Source organism: Schistocerca piceifrons, chromosome 2, assembly GCF_021461385.2.
Source record: "Schistocerca piceifrons isolate TAMUIC-IGC-003096 chromosome 2, iqSchPice1.1, whole genome shotgun sequence".
In the NCBI taxonomy this organism is placed as follows: Eukaryota; Metazoa; Arthropoda; class Insecta; order Orthoptera; family Acrididae; genus Schistocerca; species Schistocerca piceifrons.
Window position 1 is genome coordinate 782,005,950 of NC_060139.1, and position 21,662 is coordinate 782,027,611.

At 42.7% G+C, this 21,662-nt stretch overlaps 1 protein-coding gene across 1 annotated transcript in view; it reads right to left on the reverse strand.

Annotated features, from left to right (window-relative positions):
* Window positions 1–21,662, reverse strand: part of LOC124775858 (bifunctional peptidase and arginyl-hydroxylase JMJD5) — an 83,104-nt gene that overhangs the window by 15,132 nt on the left and 46,310 nt on the right. The window contains exons 4-5 of the mRNA XM_047250692.1: window positions 20,917–21,081; window positions 8,478–8,701 (exon numbers count right to left, since the gene is read on the reverse strand). Coding sequence (XP_047106648.1) covers window positions 8,478–8,701; window positions 20,917–21,081 — 389 coding nt within the window. The remainder of the gene's footprint in view (window positions 1–8,477; window positions 8,702–20,916; window positions 21,082–21,662) is intronic.

Genomic DNA, 21,662 nt, shown 5'->3' on the forward strand with positions numbered 1-21,662 from the left:
CATTTTTGCATAGTAATTTATTACATTTTTTTCATCCACATGTACTGTGGAGTCTAAGCATGTAATTTCAATTGGTGTAAAGGAAACTCAAAATTATCTTAGTCTTTATGTTGTAAGTGTGGCCAGAATGATTTTCCCCAAATAGTGTTAGTCTGCTCTGAACACGATATTAGTTTCCAAGAGTTGTAGGGAGGGGACAGTCTGGAACAGCTGTTTTCGAAATAATGGGCCACCAGTATCTTTTGTGTCATCTTAGTCTTTCGAGGTGGCATGCCTGAATAAAATGTTTAAGGTTTCAAGCCAGGTCGTTTAGAATAAAATACTCTAGCTTTCAACAGCTGTCTCCTGCTGATGATGGCAACAATGTCAGCTGTTGAAGGCTTGAATATGTTATTTAAGATTCTTTCGGCTGTTTAACACATATGGAGCTTGCAGTTTCAGCATAAAAAATATACTATTTAAATTTCAATACCTTATGTCGGATTCAAAATAATTATGATGTGCTATTTTTTTGTGTTTTGTAATCTGCTAATATCTCCACGGTCAATTGCAGAACTGATTAATTTGCTAGCAACGTGGCTCGTGCCATTCGACTTAAATTGTCATCCAAATGTAATCCAATAAAGCTAACTCATCAACTTTTTAGATTAGTTGAATGTTATCATCCTACTTTAATCACTTGGATTTTTAATGTTTGTTTTTCAACTGTACCATGTAGGTTTTTGCGATGTTCAGTTTTAATCCATTTAATAAAATAAGGAAAAAATAGATTGGTACATGTGATATGTTACACTGCAAACAGGAAAAATGAAAAGACACTTCCATTGGCTTTCGGCCAAAGCCTTCACCAGAAAAGGGAAACACACACACACACACACACACACACACACACACACACACACACACACACACACACACACACACACAAAGAAGAAAGCACACCTCCCACACATATGATTGCTATCTCCAGCAGCTCAGACTGGAATGCAACTGTCGCATAGAATGGAAATAGTAATCTGCTGGAGGGGTAGGGGGAGCAGGGTACTGGTGGGGCGACAAGAGCAAGGTCATCGATCCCTTGTTCCCAGTAAAATAATTAAACAAGGGAAAGCAGAAAAAGGAGACGTCCAATACAATAACAGGAGAGAGGAAGAACCAGAAGAACAACGGAAGGATAACCAACACTACTATGGACAAAACATGAAAAGAAAACCACAGAGAGAAAAAAGAAACAGGTAGAAGGGGCAAAAACAAGAGCACAGATGACTGTGGCTGGCCGACCATAAGAACAAAAAGGAAAAGCCAGCCACTCTGGGACACATTAGAACATCCACCCTAAAAGCATTAGAGTGGAGAACACAAAGGGACAAAGGTCATGCGCCAAAACTTATATAGAATGATAAAACCCACTGTCGCATATAAAACGTAAAACTAAATTGGCTGATGAGGCATTGTCAGCTAAAATTAATGGCAACGAGTCCGGAAATGTAGAGTCCGTTGAAGGGCAGCCACGGAAGGACAGCTCATCATGATATGAGCCACTGTCAGCCGGGCGTCCAACCGACACTGAGGTGGGTCATCACGGTGCAGGAGGCCAATGCAGAGCTGGCAGAGAACCACAGCGTCCCTGTGAGAGGCACACATGGAGGAATGCCACACATTCTTAGTCTCCTTAATGGCACGCAGTTTGTTGTGCATGCTGAGGTTATGCCATTTCCTTTCCCAAAGCCATAAAACCTTGCGGCATAGTACTGAACGCAGGTCAGTTGCAGAGAAGCTGATCTCTGTAAGCGGTTTCCGTGTAGCATGTTTGACCAGCCTGTCAGCAAGTTTGTTGCTGGCATTCCGACATGACCTGGGGTTCAGACAAACACCACCGAACGACAGGACCGTTCCAGGGCATAGATGGACTCCTGGATGGTCGTTATCAAAGGATGACGAGGGTAGCACTGGTTGAGAGCTTGTAGTCTGCTCAAGGAGTCTGTACACAGAAGAAAAGCCTCCCCAGGGCATGAACAGATGCGCTCAAGAGCACGAGATATAACCACCAGTTCTGCAGTGAAAACATTGCAGCCATTGGACAAGGAATGCTGTACAATATCTCCTCCATGGACATACGCGAAGCCGACGTGACCATCAGCCATTGAGCCATCAGTGTAAACCACTTCGTGGCCTCGGTACTTGTCAAGAATTGAGAGGAAGTGGCAGTGGCCAATGTGTACACCATGGAGATGTACGTGAATGGACCTCAAGTATAGGTGGTAAAGGCAAGGATTCCAATTGAGAAAGAAGGGATTGGATACGAACTGCAATTGGAAGCCCTGACCTGGGCAGTCGATGCGGGAGATGAACTGCCCTGGGTGTGAAAAGGAGACGGTGATTTGGATGCTTGGATGCGCAGGAGAACTATGAACGTGTGCTACATAACAGGCCAGTAGTGCACGACTCACTTGCAATGGACGCACTCCAACCTGCACAAGGATGCTTGTCACTGGACTCGTCCTAAAAGCTCCTGTCGCTAGGTGAACGCCACAGTGGTGCACTGGGTAGAGCGAACGCAAAGCTGAGGGCACTGCCGAACCATAAACCAGACTCCCATAGTCAAGGCGGGATTGAACAAGGGCTCTGTATAGCTGCAGCAGCATAGAGCAATCTGCACCCCAGTTGGTGTTGCTCAGGCAGCACTTCTGCTTACACTGAGGAAGGTGAGGAAGCCAAGTCAATTGGGCATTGAAAACCAGTCCTAAGAATCAATATGTCTCCACTACAGTGAGTGGATCATCATTAAGGTAAAGTTCTGGTTCTAGATTAATGGTACGACACCAACAGAAGTGCATAACACACGACTTTGCATCCGAAAACACTGGATACCGGGGGCTAGAGCCCATGACTGCGCTGTGTGGATGGCTGCCTATAGGTGCCGCTCAGCACCACCAGTACTGGTGGAGCAGTATGAAGTGCAGATGTAGTCTGCATACAGAGAAGGTGAGGCGGACAGCCCTACAGCAGCTGCTAGACCATTAATGGTCACTGAAAACAGAGAGAGAGACAATACAGAGCCCTGCGGGTCCCCCATTCTCTGGATATGGGGAGGGGGGAGGGGGGGGGGGGAACTATGGGAGGCATCAACTTGGCTATGGGAAGTATGAAGTGACAGGAAATTCCGGATAAAAATTGGGAGTGGGCCTCGGAGACCCCACTCGTATAATGTGGAAAGGATATGATGTAGCCAGGTGGTGTCGTACACTTTTCGTAAATCAAAAAAGATGGCAACCAGGTGTCGGTGTCTGGAAAAGGCTGTTTGGATGGCAGACTAGGGGCAAGATTATCAGTGGTAGAACAACCCTGGCGGAAGCCTCCCTGACACAGAGCCAGTAGGCCACATGACTCCAGGATCCAATCCAACTGCCGACACACCATACATTCCAGCAGCTTACAAAGAACATTGGGGAGGCTGATGGGCTGACAGCTATCCACATCAAGTGGGTTTTTACAGAGTTTGAGCACCAGAATGATGGTGCTCTCCACCATTGCGATGGAAAGGCGCCATCACACCAGATCCAATTGAAGATGAGGAGGAGATGTCGCCTGTAGTCAGATGAGTGATGTTTAATCATCTGAGTGTGGACCCGATCTGGTCCAGGAGCTGTGTCGGGGCGATGTGCAAGGGCATTGAGGAGCTCCCACTCAGTAAATGGGGCATTATAGGATTCACTGTGGCAAGTAGTGAATGAGAGGACTTTCCCTTCCAGCCACCGTTTGAGAGTGCGAAAGGCTTGGGGGGGGGGGGGGGGGGGGGGGGGGGTAATGGGGTAATTCTCCGACGCAAAGGCTCAAGCATAGTGCTCAGCAATCGCGTCTGCGTTGGTAGATAACACGTGATTTATGTTAACACCGGGAACACCTGTTGGGGTCTGGTACCCGAAAACAAGTTTGATCTTTGCCTAGACTTGGGTAGGTGACGTATGACCACCAAGGCACAGTCTTTTGCTGGGGGCACTCTAAAGAGTGAGGATCGTGTTTCCTGCCACAGAAACGATTGCTGGATTGCTGTAGTCACCTGCTCAACCATCACATCGATGTTCCCGTGTGGGGTAGATTCAACGGTCACAGCAGAGGTGAAAGTTTCCCAGTCCACCTTGTTTAAAGCCCACCTGGGCAGGCGTCTGTGGGCTTGACACCAGGGCAGTGACAGGAGGATGGGGAAGTGGTCACTACCGTGCAGGTCATCATGTGCTCTCCAGGGGATAGAATGGAGAATTCCTGGGTTGCAAATTGATAAATCAATGGCCAACTACCTACCTTGGGCCACACTGAAATGTGTGGCAGCCCCAGCATTTAGCATTTAAGAGGCAGAGGTCAGACAGACAGTAAAGTTTCGACATATCTGCCTCGGCCAGTATGCACGGTGCCATCCCACAAGGGGTTATGGGCGTTACAATCTCCCAGAAGTAGGAAAGGTTTAGGAAGTTGAGCAATCAGTGCAGTTAAAACATTCAGGGATACTACACCATCTGGAGGAAGATATACAACGCAGACAGTTATTTCCTGTGTAGTCCTTATTCTGATAGCCATAGCTTTGAGAGGGGTTTAAAGGGGCTCAGGTTCACTACAGACTGAGTTTAGGACAAAAGTACCGGGACGAATAAGAGACACTGCCATCCTTAGCTTGATGTTCCTCCCATGGTGGGGCCAGGAAGGGGAAGGAAATGATTTGGGGTCGTACTTCTGTGCATTGAATTGAACTTGTGAATACTTAGAGACTGCTGGTGCTTGACCACCAGCAAGAGATGACGTACTATGCTTCATCGCTCGTCATCCACCCTGATGCCACCCACTCCGACCAGGGGCCCTCCCCACGGACGCCACCCAGACGCAGCAAAGGTCACCTGGCAGGATGGCCATTGCCGGGAGTCCCGATGCCCCAGGGGGGATAGGCATCTACCCCTTGGCATACATGGGGAGTTAACAGTGCACGCATCAGCAGAGCAATCCCTTTGTGGTCAGTGGGCTACAACCAACAGGGTACATGGCAGCCCCACCACAATGGACTGGCTACCTTGCTGGATATCAGGTGCAACCAAGCAAACAAGTACATTATCATCGTCAGCATAGAAAATGATACTGCACAGTTGATGGATAAATAGGCACCCATGAGGGTGACCTCACCCAACAGTTGGAGAATGAGCAGAAGTGCAGACCCTCATCAGCGAAGGATGCGATAGGTCTCAGTGCATGATGGACACTATGCACCATGTAAGGCATCCTTCCCAAATTGGCTCGCTCTTTGGGAAAATTTTGAAAAACGGGAGTCAAACCCTACAGGGGACCATCACAAAGGCCAAAACGTGAGAGACTCCTTTTAGGCACCTCTTATGACAGCCAGGAATACCTTGAGCCTATTCTAACCCTCAGAACTGCAGGGGGCTGTCAAGTAGGGATGGGAATTTTGGAAAGTCAGTGAAGAAAATAGTTGGTATCTTTCTCGTGGTATGCTAGATTATGGGCAGTTGGTTGAGGATGCTGCTCAATTAGGGCCAAAATTCTTTCAGTGGGAGCACAATAACCAGCTACAATGGGATGCCCAGGATTTTTTAGTTTGTGGATTTTGAGGAGCATGTAGAGGGTGGGTGTGTGGGTTGTCATAGGGGTGAGGAGGGAAATGGATCCAGGGGAGGGCACAAGGCTTAAAGCAAGGACTGGAGGTTATGATGGACTTCTGGGATGGGACCACTCCAGCACAGTTTATAGGTGGAGGAGTCAATTGGCAGAGTCCTTCCATCAGGTAGTCAATGTGATTGATAACAGTGGTGGAACCCTTGTCTGCAGGATTTGGTTTTTGAGGTTATGTATGGCTGTCCTTTCTTCTGCTGAAAGGTTGGTGACCTGGGGAAGGTTGGTAAGATCAAGTTGGAGGTAAGGAATTTCTGGAAGGTGACCAGAGGGTGGTTAGATGGGAGGAGGACGGCGGAGGGGCGGGGGGGGGGGGGGGGGGCGGCAGGATAACAGTTGGATAGTGGTATGAACTGGGAGAGGCAAGGTTCAACTTTGGGATTATATTGGCTTTGGCTGGAGGGACTGGTGGCAAAGAAGTGTTTCCATTGCAGACACCAGGAGAAGGAGAATAGGTCTTTCATCTGTCCAACATTGTTAAATTTGGGTGTGGGGTTAAAGGTGAAATCTTTGGACAAGACATACTCCTATGGGGCTGAGGGTTTTTAATGGAAAGGTTGAAAGAAGTGTTACAGGAATGTTTCGGGCCTGGGTTTGGGGGAGGTAGCAAGCTGAAAAGGAGACCCAGGCAGGGTCTGGGTGCTATGAGCAGTTAACAAGGACGATAGGAGTTGGATAGTGATACCCCAAGGCAGCAGCTGGATGTCAACAGGTTGGATAACTTATGGAGATGATGTCTGGAATGCACCTCCAGGTGCAGGAGAGCAAGGGACTCAATTTCAGAGATGTGATGTATGTCGGAGGGATTGCACAGTAGCAGTCTTTCCATTGTGCCTATCTGCAATGTAATGTGTCATCTTTATGGTGAGTGGCACTCTATCTTTTCCTTATATTGTTGATATTCTAACTTGGAGTTTCCACTGTTTGATATAATCCATTTAACCATTACTAGTTTCCCAGAATATTGAAGGAACTAGAAATTGTTTCTGCATCACTTCCTGACAAGTTCCACATCATCACAAATTGTTGTATTGATGATCTAAGAAACAAATATTAATATAATCTAATATAGTCATGCAAGTATCAACTGCTAAATGAACTAATGGAGAATTTATATGTACAGGTAACTCATTTGTGTATGAATATAAACAGGATTGGCCATGAAATAGAGTATTGAGGCATACCTTGTGAGATACTTTACCCCATATGGATTAATAAATCCTAGTGTGAGGGGACATTTACCCTTTCTCTACTGTTCTGCAGGTATGATTTAAGCCATTGCAGAGCAATGTTATTAATCTCAAAATTATCTAATTTGTAGAAAAAAAGCAGCATTTATCAAGTCAAAGGCCTTTGAAAGATCATAGAAGATACCTGCAAAGTTTGCTACTTTGATCTAATGCTTTGAATATCTTTTCAAAAAAGTTGTTTACTGGATTCTTAGTGCTTCCTCATAGTTGGTTACTAAGACAAATAGATTGTATAATGATATACAGTACAACATACAACAGACAAGGTTTTCTTTTACAAAATACTTGGAGGCTATAGATCCATATATAGCCAAGATTACCAGGGCGCTGCCTTGTGAGGCACTAGGTAACATACTCACATGCCAATAAACAAGATTATAAATTTCAACAGGATTAGAAGAAACCCTGAACAGACAAAAAAGGTGAAGAGGATTATTATCATGACCATAACCACATGGCACAACTTTACAAAAGATAAAAGAAGGGGCTGATTGTTACGACAGATTTTGAGGCTTTACGGAAAGGTCAGTTTGGTAATGGAAGGAAGTGTGATGTGTAACAACTGTAGAGCAATAAACAGTTTCAACAGGATGGAGGTTGCACTAGTTACACAGGTATGAAAAGGCTTGCAAAGGATGTAATTTGATGGACAGCTATAGTAAACTAGTGTGGACTGAAGACAACAAAAGTTACAACCACATATGACAATCTTCATGAGAAACACACCACATTGTTCATGGAAACATAATATCTCCAGCAAAAGCATACCATATTATTCATGATAAGTTGGTACTTAAATCAGCATCCTAAGATTTTTGTTTCTGAGGTAAAGACAGTTGTTTATTTTTCATTAATAAGAGAACGGTACATACTCCACAGCAGATCAGTTTTATGTTTCTCATTACTGGTACAGAAGCTTTCTCTGAGCCATGAGAGAAATTCTGAAAGGCATGAAGGGACTACTTATTGTATCGCTATTGTAGGACTACTTATTGTATCGCTATTGTAGGACATGTTCTGAGGCATCAAGAGATCACTAATTTAGCATTGGAGGGCAGTGTGGAGGGTAAAAATCTTAGAGGGAGACCAAGAGATGAATACACTAAGCAGATTCAGAAGGATGTAGGTTGCAGTAAGTACTGGGAGATGATGAAGCTTGCACAGGATAGGGTAGCATGGAGAGCTGCATCAAACTAGTCTCAGGACTGAAGACGACAACAACAACAACAACAACAACAATGTTACAAAGCATAACTGAGCATCATTTTTCCAATTTGAATCACTCATTTGTCCTTGTTCATTGTTCCTTCATTTTTTCTTATGTTAGGAAATAACCCAAACTCTGATATCATGCAGTTTATTGTTTCTGTTAAGTATTTCTCCTCTTCACAGAGCACTATATCCTGTCTAACTTCAACTCTGAATGCTTTAAATCTCCACACATCAAGAGAGACCAACCATTTTTATTCTGCTAAGTACAATTATCTTTGTCAGACAGAATTAATATTTTATTTATCATTCTGCCTTAAATATTTTTTGGCAATACTCTGTTACCTGATCAAAAAGAGGATGCTGAGCAAGATAACCCACATCTTTTCCTGATTCTGGATTTCTTACATAGTCCTTAATAAACGTGCCAACTGTCATCAGCTTTTGGCTCCAGTCAGGATGCAAGTAGTGAGGACCTAATTCCACAGGAACAGTGCGGGCACCAGCTTTAGCTTGAAGATATGTGAAGTCAGTCCATCGCTCCATAGCTGGCCAATGGGACATGCAACCTAAAAAAAATGACGTGTACTTTAGGACACTAATTACTTTTGTAGTCATTATTCAGTGTTTGTGAGCCATATAAATTAACAATGGAAGACATGGCAATATAAATTAAACTTGCATTACTAAAATTTACATTACTAAAACTAGCTCCTTGATATGACACCTATGGCGTATAACTAGTGGTGCGCTTTACATGATATACACTGTTGACAAGCTATATGTAGACATTTCATTCATTGCCGCTGTAGGCAAATGAAGTAATTTACCCAAGTTGTAGGGCACCATTTGGGCTGCAGGCATGCAGTTTTTCTGAAATGGTCAAGTTTGTGATGTATTTGTCCTCTTTGGGGCTAAAAGTGTAGCATAAATGCAGTAATGGAAGCACTGCAAATTATCATCTTAGAAACTGTTGAGCTCCACATGCCACTGATGTACATGGTAATCAACTGACATCTTACAGCTCAACAATTCTGGAAGAACACCAACCACTAGTGGTGGCATTATGGTTTTGTCCATGTCGAAGGCAATCTTGAGTGATTTGCTTACAAAGAATGGAGGAAAGATAGGGGTTTGAGGTGCTTTCAGTTACAAGTTAATTAATGATAGAGCACAAGCTCAGGTAAGGAAGGAAATCAGCCATGCCCTTTCAAAGAAACCATGCTGCCATTTGCCTTAATCAATTTCAGGAAATCAAGGAAAACATAAAAGTGGATGGCCAAATGGGGCATTTGAATTGTTGACCTCTTCCATAGAAGTCCTGTTCATTCCGATTTGATAACAAAACCATCCTTGAAGATCACATTCACCTCCCTGTTAAGATTAGCTGTAGGAGACTGTCGTATCTCACAGAAAAGTGTCTACAAATGGCTCAACAGACAGCAAATAATACTTCAAACCACTTCCTTGATATCTCAAATGTAGGAAACCACGTTGCTTTAAATTCACTCATTACCTCAAAGCATGGGTACAAAACTGATTAACTTACATTTTTGTGTTTCATTCCACGGTAGGGACTGGGGCCTGGTCTTCAAGTTGATTAGATGCCTCAATACCGTATTTACTCGAATCCAAGCCGCACTTTTTTTTCCAGTTTTTGTAATCCAAAAAACTGCGTGCGGCTTAGAATCGAGTGCAAAGCAAGCGGAAGTTCTGAAAAATGTTGGTGGGTGCCGCCACAACTAACTTCTGTCGTTTAATATATGTAGCGCTACATAGGCATGCTTTTTATGCACAAAGATAAATACTGGCACCAAAACCTCTGCGTCATTAAATAAATTAAAAAATGTGGAAGACGAGCTTTTTTCTCCACCCCGAGTTTCGACCACTGCATTTTCGTACATTATCCAACGAAGTAAATACAAATTCCGTATTGTTCACCTCCGAATGTAGCAGCATTTCAATGTACTATGAAAATCCGACTGGCAAGACTGTTTGGGATGTTTGTCAATATGGCCAACTCTACATTCTGAATTTTTTCCTACCAGTGAGAAGAGATAGTTGCTAATAGGAACCTGATGAAATGTGAATCACATGCAGTATTCTCTTCACCATAAGAATAATCGAATATAAACATTTTGCCATGTATTCTTTCGCGTTTGCTGCTATCTCATTTAAATCCTGTCTGCCTAATAAACTACGAAACTAGAGTGAGACAACAGCAAACACGGAAGAATATACGTATTGTGTCATGTTTATATTCGTATTATTCTTATGCCTAATGTGATACAGTCAGAAATGAAGCACGGCAAATGACTAGATTTTTAAATCTAAGATGACTCTAATTTCTGTGCAGAATTTGATGTACTAAAGAGGCGCCTGCAAAGATTTCAAACGGAGAAAAATTTTCGCTAAACTCTCGTTCAGAACATCATCTATCATACGCAGTCTATTATTTGGTTCTAGTTAATCATTATCAAACAAAGCCGCCGTGTAAGTAACAACAAATAGCAGTCTTTTGCCATTGTTTAGCTAATGAGACTATTCCTCTTTTTTAATTGAAAGCGGCGCTAGCGCGCACAAATACAAGCCATGCCGCAAGCGGCGACAGGCCATAAACACGCACTATCAGAATGCGACAAACAATGCATGACACAGTACAGTAATGCATTTTCAGCTTAGAGTGACGTGAACACCTATAACAAAAAAACGGCGCTTATCAGATCAAAGAAAAATAAGCAATCAGTTCAAACCAGACGAAGCACGTGAAAAAGGAAGGGCACCCGTATAAATACGGTTGGTGCGCCTGACGCATAGCAATGGCTATCTGGTGAAGCTTAACTGCTGAGCTTATGACTCGAACCAAACTACTGTAGCTGCACCATCATTCATTCGACCTAAAATGTGTCTCTTACAATGGACCAACTTTGTTTCGATTTGGAAATGTGGCCTAAAACTTTTGTCTCCCCTTGAATTTCGAGTCTCAAATTCCAGGTGCGGCTTAGATTCGGGAAAACTTTTTTCCCTTGATTTCGACTACATTTGAGACTTTTTGACCACATCGATTTCTTTTTCGATCACATTGAATTTTGGAATTCTTTTGGAATTCTGTACCATGTAATGTACCATTCTAATGCCTGCAGGGATGGTCATTTGTAGTAAATAAATTCCCCACGCAATAATTTCATTAACAAGTAATTTATAACCTCACAACTATGAACAAAGAACCTGTTTCCACAAGGAGTTACAGTTTCCTTGGAAACCTCTTAACATATGCTTGTCGACATTCCCCAGAATTAGCCCCACCTTCACCATTATGGTAAAAGTTCAATTCGCCTTTGGGTTAATTCTCTATTGCTGCAGCCTAAAAGATCACAGACATTTTCAGTTCGGATGCCTTGTTGTCTGGATTCTCCGTCACTGACGAAGTTCAGGTCAATCTCTGTGCCATATTTGTGTGTTTATTCAAAACTGGCCTGGGGTGTTCCACAGATTTCCTGTCTCCCAACTGCTTGCGACTGGACGTGGTACCTCATTTCAATTGAACACGGGTCATTCTAGTCTCCTTCTTGGCAGCCATTAAGCAGGAACTCTAGTGATTCTATGAGGCTGGGTGACTGAACCAATTAAAACAAGCACTTGAACCAGACTCCTGTTAGTAGTCAAGACACACAATGGCTCCTTCTGACTAAGTGGTGATTTTAAATCAGAAGTCAATGCCTCTACAATCCACCAAGCCAACCCACATTTGCAAATACTACTGGATGAGGAGCTGAAAAACATCTTAGTTATCAACACCCCCTTCAGCTTGTACAAATACAAGCACTTTCCTTTTGTGATCTCCTTCACTCCTGCACTATTTACTACATTAGATGATACAGTACTGAAGCGCCACTTAGACAAATGCCAGTTTTTCCAGGAGCACATGGAATACCTCGGGTACTTGCTATACAAAGAAGAGATCCCACCCACTAACCACAATGTAGCAGCTATCAGCCCTCTACATCACCCTCGAAACTTACAACAATTGTTATTTACATTAAACCCCCCCCCCCCCCCCCCCACAAATGGTTAATATCACGCAACCACTAAATCAGTTGTGGAAGAAATGTGTTCAATGCAAGTGGACAGCTGTCTGAATGACCCTTTACATAGTTAAATTTTACGCTTCATTTGGCACCTTGCCTTACATAATTTCCACCATCACATCCACTGCTTATGGCCACAGATTCCTCTATATGATAGTGGTGCCGTGTTGGCTCATAGAAATAATGATACTGAATAATCCATAGGCTGTGTTTCAAAAATACTGATACCTGCACAAAAGAATATTCACACAGAAAAGGTGGCATCGGTGATTGTATTTGCAATTAAGAAGTTCCATGTATACCTGTTCAGTACTAAGAACACTTTAATCACAAACCAAAACCACTGGTAGATTTCTTCAGGATCTCGTCTTCCAGAGTGAACAGCACTGACTCCAACATTGGCACTTTTCCTGAAATTCTTCACTTATGCAATGACATGCAAGGCAACAGGGCAACACGCAAATGCAGACACTATCTCATCTTCCTGTAGGATCAGATCCAACCTCTGACCAGCAAGGAAGGAATCATATTCCCACTGCGCACATGCACACCCGCGCATATTACAACCCAATATTATGACAATTCATGTGATATGTGCTCAATCTTGTCGCCTACACTTTTTGAACAACAAAAATCAAGAGTTCCAGGCCATATGGTGGGCCTCAGCATGGACCCTTTCCCATGGTTTACAATTCTCTCCTATGAAATTGCGGGTCATGCATTTTCCTGGATGTAGTAACGCAGTTCAGTGTCTTGGGATTTCTTGTTGATAAAAGGGGACATGGCTGTCCCATCTTCATCTGAAGACTTGCTGCATGTGGAAGCTTAACGCTCTGCTTCCTTGCCTACATTCTTGGGATGTGGATCATACTACTCTCATCCATATTTACTGGGTCCTGGTTTTGTCCAGACTGGACTACGGTTGCCAGGTTTGTCCTGGCAGCTTCATCAGCTGTGAAACTGTTAGGCCCAGTCCATCATTTTGGTGTGCATGTGGCTGCCGGTGCCTTTCGGACTAGTCCCATAGATAGTCTCCTTGCCAAACTGAAGATCTTCTTGCTTCAGATTCTATTGTACACTTCATGTACTTAAGAGGGTTATTGTCCACCTGATTCTTGCCCTCGGATGGGATTACCAGTTGGAATGCGCCTGCCAAGATCCCGGTCTCCTCTACCATGTCTTCTTGTGCACTCACCCTGGATAGTGCTCAGCTATTAAATTAGGATTGGTGTCTTTTGAAGTCCTAAACTCTATCACCCACATGACCTTTCAGCATCTGTTACATCCAATTCAAGAGTTCCAGGGTTCTACCATCTTTTACACAGGCAGCTGTAAAACTGTGGATGAGATTGGTTTTACATCTCGTGCAGATATGGAATACCATTAGCTGCCACAAACATACAGCGTGTTTACGGCAGATCTGACAGTCTTTAGCTGTGCCCTCCATTTTATGAAACAGGACTTCCTTGAATGTGTTTTAATACGTTCTGACTCAATGAGCAGTCTACAGGGTATTAACAATACCGATCTAGCCACCCTTTGGTCTGCATTATTCGTGAACTTCTCACTGACCTTGGTCGTGCTGCCTGCTCAGTGGTATTTCTCTGAGACCCAAGTCATGTGAGCATCCTGGGGAATGAACAGGCCAACCATATGGCTAGAGGGACTTTACTCCCTGCTTGTTGGCTTTGCTGACCCACGTGTGGATTTCCAGGTGCACATGAGATCTCTGCTTGCTTGGAAATGAAACGACATCTCATGGGCTACTGCCTCATCTAATAAACTCCCCACAGTAAAGGAGACCACTGCAACAGGGTGCTCTTCCTTCTGTTTCTCGTGGAAGGAATCTTTAGTCCTATGTCATCTCCACATCGGTGATACCAGGTTAACCTGTACTTTCCCATAGTTTTCTTCTGTGTAACGAGACACCTCACAATTTGGTTGTGGAGTCTTACAGGCAATAGCTCATACCTTTTGGCCCTCCATGATAAATATGGACTTCCAGACTTAGTGCATCTTAATATTGGCAGACACTCCCCGCATGGTTGAACTGGTTCTTTGTTTTCTCCACGAAAGTGGTTGTTGTTCACTGCTACAAAGTTTTAATTGACCTCCAGAGCAGATGCAGGGGCAAGGCAAGGCAGTTATGCTAAATCTAGGGGATCCCTGATCCTACCCCCTTGACCATTCATTGTACTCTTTCATCCCTCTTTAACTCTATTTTAATTGTTTTCAGATTTGATTTGCATCCTGTCTGCTGTATCCAATTTTCTGTTCTGGGTGTCGCACTTCGTTGAATAGTAGGTGCTCTTGACTGTAATGGATCAGGGGTGGGATAGCTGTGGGTGGCATGATTCCTGTTGCAAGCAGAGCCCTCAGGGACGCCCACCTGATGACTTCCCTGTCTCCTTCAACTTTCGTCTATTACTGACTGTACAAAAGATATCCAGTACATTTTTAACCTCCTTGCTTTTTTTGTTATGAATCTCCTGAATAGATCAGAAAATTTCCTTAGGGGACATTGCTACTTCCAGATGAACCTTTCTGGGATTTTGGGACTGATGACCTCATTGTTTGGTCCCTGCCAATCTACCATTTTCAGAATCTGTTTTGACTCGTGTTGAAGCAACAACAGCCCCTCTACAATATTTATAATAAAGTGATTAGTTTTTAGGATATTCATGTGGAGGAAATATATATATTACTGTGTGAGCCAAAAGTTGTGCTGCCATTGACATTCACCATTGTCAATTAACCAACAGAGCACAGATCATTGGACTGCCAACTGAGGAAAGAGAGAAACGCGGGGAGGGGGGGGGGGTTGCAGCGGCAAGACCTGCTGCAGCTTTACTGGTGACAACATGAAAAATGTTTAGTGTAGAGGGAGGAGTTGGACAGCAGGGGAACTCTTAGGTTATATTATGTTAGTGTACAGTATAGAACTGGTAGGTGAGGTGTGTTTAGGGAGTGGTTGACTGACATCTGCACAGGGTGAGACGGCCTTGATGAGGCAATACACTTGGGTAACAGGTCAAGGCTAGCAATCTGCACATACACAGTTGATGGTGGTATTGCGTACACAAGGTAAAAAAGGCCAGTGCATAGGAAGAGCTGTCCTTTGTACTCAGGTGATTCATGTGAAAAAGTTTCCCACATGATTATGGCTGCTCAACAGGAACTAGCAGACTTCGAATGGAGAATAGTAGTTGGAGCTAGATGCATGGGGCAATCCACTTCAGAAATCGTTAGGGAATTAAATATTTAGAGATCCACAGTGTCAAGAGTGCCAAGAATACCAAATATTAGGCATTACCTATCAGTATGGACAACACATGGGCCCAACAGCCTTAATGACAGAGCAGTGCCATTTGTGTAGAGTTGTCATTGCTAACAAACAGCTCTGCAAATAACTGCAGAAATCAATGTGGGACATATGACAAATGTATCCATCAGGACAGTGTGACATAATTTAGTGTTAACAGGCTATGCCAACAAGAGATCGACACGAGTGCCATGGCCTGCAGTGGCCCTCCTCGACTCGTGACCATACCGTTTTTACCCTAAACGCCTGGAAAACCATGGCCTTGTCTGATGAGTCCTGATTCCAGTTGGTAAGAGCTGAGTAGGGTTCAAGTGTGGCGCAGACCTCACAAAGCCAGGGATCAAAGTTGTCAACAGGGCACTGTGCAAGCTGGTAGTGGCTCCACAATGGCGTGGGCTGTGTTTACATGGAATGAACTGGGTCTTCTGGTCCAACTGAACTGATCACTGACTGGAAATGGTTACGTACGGCTACTTGGAGACCATTTTCAGCCATTCATCGACTTCATGTTCCCAAACTATGGAAGTTTTATTGGTGATAGTGCGCTGTATCACCAGACCACAGTTGATCACAATTGGTTTATAGAACATTCTGGACAATTTGAGTGAATGATTTGGCCACCCAGGGTGCCCAACATGAATTCCATTGAACATTCATGGGAAATAATTGAGAGGTCGGTTCCTGCAAGAAATCCTGCACTTACAACACTTTTACAATTATGGGCAGCTATAGAGGTAGTGCGGCTCAGTATTTCTGAAGGGTACTTCCAACGGCTTGTTGAATCCATGCTCACTGAGTTGGTGCACTATGCCAGGCAAAAACACGTCTGTATTAACATTAGGTTTTATCACCTTAGTACATTGGGAAGGTGTAGGATATGGAGTAAAATTAAATCACAACGAAGGAAGGTACAAGTCAGTTTCAGTAGAAAAGGGGGAAAAGTATACATGATTTGATGACAGAGGGTTAAATGGGGCACGCCCAGGAGATAGTGTTCAGAAAGATGAGGTACAGGGACTAGTGGAGATTGAGAACAGAGTAGTTGCATTTATGAGGAATGAGCTATATTTCCATATACTCCAGAAAAATGTACAAGTTATGAGAGTAGAATCGTCAAGAACTAACATTTTTTATTGTAAAATTTTTGTCTTTTGTTCAGAAGTCCTACAGCCATAAACTCACACTTCACGTTAAAAGCCTCTTCATTCAACACACATGAAATACAGAGCTGAACAGCCCACCTCAGTGAAGAGTTCTCTTAGTGGTACCTACAAGAACTGTTTCTGCAAATGTAAATATTTCATGAACAGTAAGACCCAATATCTCCCAGAAATGAAGAACTATATATCAGAAATAAGTGCAGGATATGGGAACTGAACTGATAAGTCACATATGTCCAACCAGTGACTACGATGTTTGGCTATAAAATAATGGGATTTCTGTTTTAAAACTTTAGATTAAAAAAAAAACATATTTAGTCCCTCTCATCCTCAACATACTCCCCTTCATCTATCCCTACAATGCTCCATGCGAATTCTCCATTGATGGTAACAGTGCTGGAAGTATTCCTCTGTGAGCTGCTTCACAACACCTGCCACTTTTTCTTTCACAACTTCAACGGACTGAAATCTTGCTCCTTTTAATGTAGATTTGACCTTAAAGAATAAAGGGGTAGTGTTGATTAATAGGAGCCCAGTGAAGACAATTCTGTGAATTTTTTTCCCACAGTCATTATTACTTGAAACTTCTTGGAAGATTTAAACTGTTTGCCAGACAGACTCAAACTTGGGACATTTGCCTTTCATGGGCAACTGCTCTACCATCGGAGCTACCCAAGCGCGACCCATGACCCGTCCCCATAGCTTCACTTCCACCAGTACTTCATCTCCTACCTTCCAAACTTCACAGAAGCTCTCTCGCAAAACTTGCACAACTAGCACTCCCGCAAGAAAGGATACTGCAGAGACCTAACTTTGCCACAGCCTGAGTGATGTTTCCAGAATGAAATTTTCACTTTGCAGTGGAGGCAAAGGTTCCAAGTTAGCCTTGGTCTGGCACACAGTTTTAATCTGCCAGGAAGTTTCATATCAGCAGACACTCCACTGCAGAGTGAAAATTTCATTCTGGATCATTATCAGTGTTCGAATTTGTTCATTTGAGCGTTTTTGTCTTATAATGAAGTTGGGCCCTTCCAATGCTTGGATTGGTGCTTAGTTCCTAGGTCATAGGCGGAAAACCAAAATTTGTCACATTATCACTCTTTCCAAGAAGTCAGGGTCATTTTCAGTGGTATTCAAAGTGTCAGTACAAATCTTTTCACAAGACTTATTTGATCGTGATGATTTTCAGTGCCAGTTTTGCACGCACTTTTCTCATGTTAGTTCAGTTGTGTAAAATTTACCGTGCACTGTTTGTCAATTACTACATTTTCAGCAATTGATCAGATAATCAACTGACAGTCAGATCGAATCAGATTATGTACTTTTTCAATATTTTCATCCTTTTTTTATACTGAGACGTTTTCATCATCATCTCTGCCATCTTGGAAATGCTTGAACCAGTCAAAAACTCGTGTACTTGATGAACAGGCTTTGCCATACACTTCTTTTAGTGAAAGATGGCTTTGCCATACACTTATTTAGTAAAGGTAGGTTTCAGTAGCAAGGTCAGTCCTTTATGAAATCAACCAATGGTCTTGATCTTGACATCTCAGATTTTCATAATTTTTTGTACATTTATACTAGTAGTTGAATGAAACATTTTTGACTGTCAAGAGAGCAATGTATGATGCCTTTAATGACTACTTTAGCAGGATATTACACATGATATTTCACAGAACCCAAAGAAATTCTGGTCGTATGTAAAGGCTGTTGGTGGCACCAAAGTTAGCATCCAGGCCCTAACGAATGAGACAGGAACTGAAATTGAGGGTAGCAGAGCAAAATCTGAAATGCTTATCTGATTTCAAATGGCCCTAGTTTAAATCCTTGTACCACTGAAAAGATGAATGAAATAAGCATTCATGTCAGTGATGTTGAGAAACATCTGAAATTGAACAAAGCTCCAGGACCCAATGGAATCCTTGTCAGATTCTATGCTGAATTTGCAGCTGAGTTTAACCACTCTTCTAACTATAAACTATCATCGATCCCTCAAACGAAAAATTTTGCCCAGTTCTTTGAAAAAAAGCACATGTCTACAAGAAGAATAGTAGAAGTGATCCACAAAACTGCTATCCACTGTTCTTGACATCAGCTTGTTGTAGGACTTTTAACATATTCTGAGTTCGAGCATAATGAGGCATCTCAAACAGAAAGACCTCCTCAATGCCAACCAGCATGGATTCCAAAAACATCAACCATGTGAAACCCAACTTGCACTTTTCTCACATGACTTAATGAAAGCTCTGGATCAAGGCGGTCAGGTAGATGCAGAATTTCTTGATTTCCAAAAAGCATTAGACTCACAGTATTTCTTGATTTCTGAAAAGTGTTCAATTCAGTATCACACTGCTTCTTATTGTCAAAAGCAGATTCATATCAGGTATCAAATGAAATTTGTGGCTGGACTGAGGACTTATTGGTAGAGTGAATGCAGCATGATACCTTGGATGGAGAGTCGTAGTCAGATGTAGAAGTAACTTAGTGTGCGCCCCAGGGAAGTGTGCTGTTCATGTTGTATATTAACTACCTTGCAGACAATATCTGTAGTAAAATCACGTTTTTTGCAAATGATGCAGTTATCTATAATGAAGTACTATCTGAAAGAAGCTGCATAAATATTGTCAGATCTTAAGATTTCAAAGTAGTGCAGAAATTGGCAACTTGCTTAAAATGTGCAGACATGTAAAATCTGACTGCAGGGATCTGACACCTCCAGAGGAACCAGAGGAGCTTTGTAGTGATTCTTCTTCTTTTCTTCTGCTTCTTCGTCCTTTCCTTCATAATCTTTGGGGAGCAAGGTGGCATTTAAAGGTCAATTTGCATTGAGCACTAGAACATATGAAGAGTGGACAGCCCTGGGACCCACTGGTTGTGGGTCCATCAGCCACCGTTTGGTGTTAGGACTCATGTACGGAGGTTGTCAGGGAAAGAGAAATCCATGTACCAGTAGACACTGGTGAAGGAAAATGCTTCTCCAGCCAGCTATGGGAAGTGGTTCCCAAGGAAGAGACTGCATGAATCACAGGAGAGAAGGATGGTGTGAGAACTGGTTTGTGGAAGGTTGAGGTAGGGGCGATGGTCATACGTTAACATAATTAATGGTCATACACACAGGATGTAGGAGTTCATATTTCTTACGTGCATCATTATACAACAAACATATTTGCATTCTTGGATCTTCTTTCTTGAAAACTGGGTGACTAGAGAACTTAGAGGATGATGTTACATGCAGATGACACACACAAAGGTGCATGTTTAAAGGGACTACCTTCGTGGAATGGTTGCCCACAGTTGCCACATTCTGGGTTTGCCATGCAGTAGGATGACATATGCCCAAAGCATGAACATCTGACGCACGCAATGGGACATATGGTTTCACATCACACCTGTACATCATGACCTTATCCTTCTCCACGATGGCATTCCCATCAAAGCTAAGATAAATGCGCATGTATCCATATGATTATCCTTGGGTCCTATTTGAACATGTCTGATAAAACGTACACCTCACGGTTGGAGGTGAGTCTCTAACTCCTCGTCTATTTGGAGCATAAGATCTCCGTGGAAGATGATTCCTTGTACCACGTTCAAAGTTTTATGTGTGACAATGATCACAGGAATGTTACCTAGACAATCACATATCTGAAGGGATGTAGATTGGGCAGCAGAGGAAGTTTTAATTAATAATGACCCATTTTGCTTTTTCCCACAAGTTCAGCTTCCCCAAATTTGTCTTCAATGTTCTTGACAAAAAATGGTTTCATTGCATTAAAAGTATCCTCATTAATCCAAATCTGGCTTGTCCCTCTTCCCACAGCGTAGCCAGGGAGGGAAACACCGTGGAGTCTTATCCTCCTTAATTATAAGAATATTTCCAATATGAAGAGACTGCTGGGGCCTAGCAGCCACCAGCAGACTAAAGTTTATGAATTCACTTTATGCATGGGTCTTCCATCATGATACCACCCACTTCAAATGGGGACTCTCCTCAATGGCATCATGCAGCCACAGCAATGGTTACCTGGCAGTAAACCATTGCACAGAGCACTGTACCCTAGCCATGATGGGCACATACCCCTTGGTTTGCAGCGGTGGGAGGCACATTGATACCCCTTCCACACACACACACACACACACACACACACACACACACACACACGAGAGCTCCAGTTCTGGTCTTCACCAGTCTACGCATTTCACCCATTACTTACCTGTAATCTTAACTGGTACAAGTGGTTTAAAATACATGGCGTAGAAACTTTCAAGTGATGGACATTCCACTGTAGGTACTGGTGTACCATGAATGCCACTGATATCTGAGGCTAACAATCTCTGCCTTTTGATTTCTGATACTGCTAGAGGTTTCATATCCACATCTGAAACAAAAGTTGCCACCTGTGCACAGTTACCAGAAACTTCCAGTACATGTTACAAAACTGAATAACTAAAATAAAAATAATAATAAGAGAGAGAGAAAATCAACACTAACTGTAAATTTCAGAAACCTGAGATATACACACTGACTTATTTAATTACTTTTACACAAAATAAATGGTTATATGTTAGAATAGCAGAATGTGGAATGAATGTGGAAAAGATGGATCAATGATAACTGATGTACTGATGTGTAATGTGATTGGAGCCTATAATTAACGAATACAATGCAAATTATTGATGGCAAATTTCCATGCAACTCTGTACACTGTCAGCTTCGTACCTGAAGAAATCCAAGGAACTTATGACTACTGAAATTAGTTTGCTCACTTTTCACTATCTCTGAAGAGTCAAACTGAATTAGTTTCCTGTAAATAATTCTTGTATAGCCGTAATCTTGATTTAAATTCTGCACTTCAGTGAAAGCAGTGATGTTACAGAAATTGTTATAGTTACAGCACAGATTGGTGATTCTGGTACTCTAGGTTCATCACTCTTCCGATAAATACAAACATTAATTCCA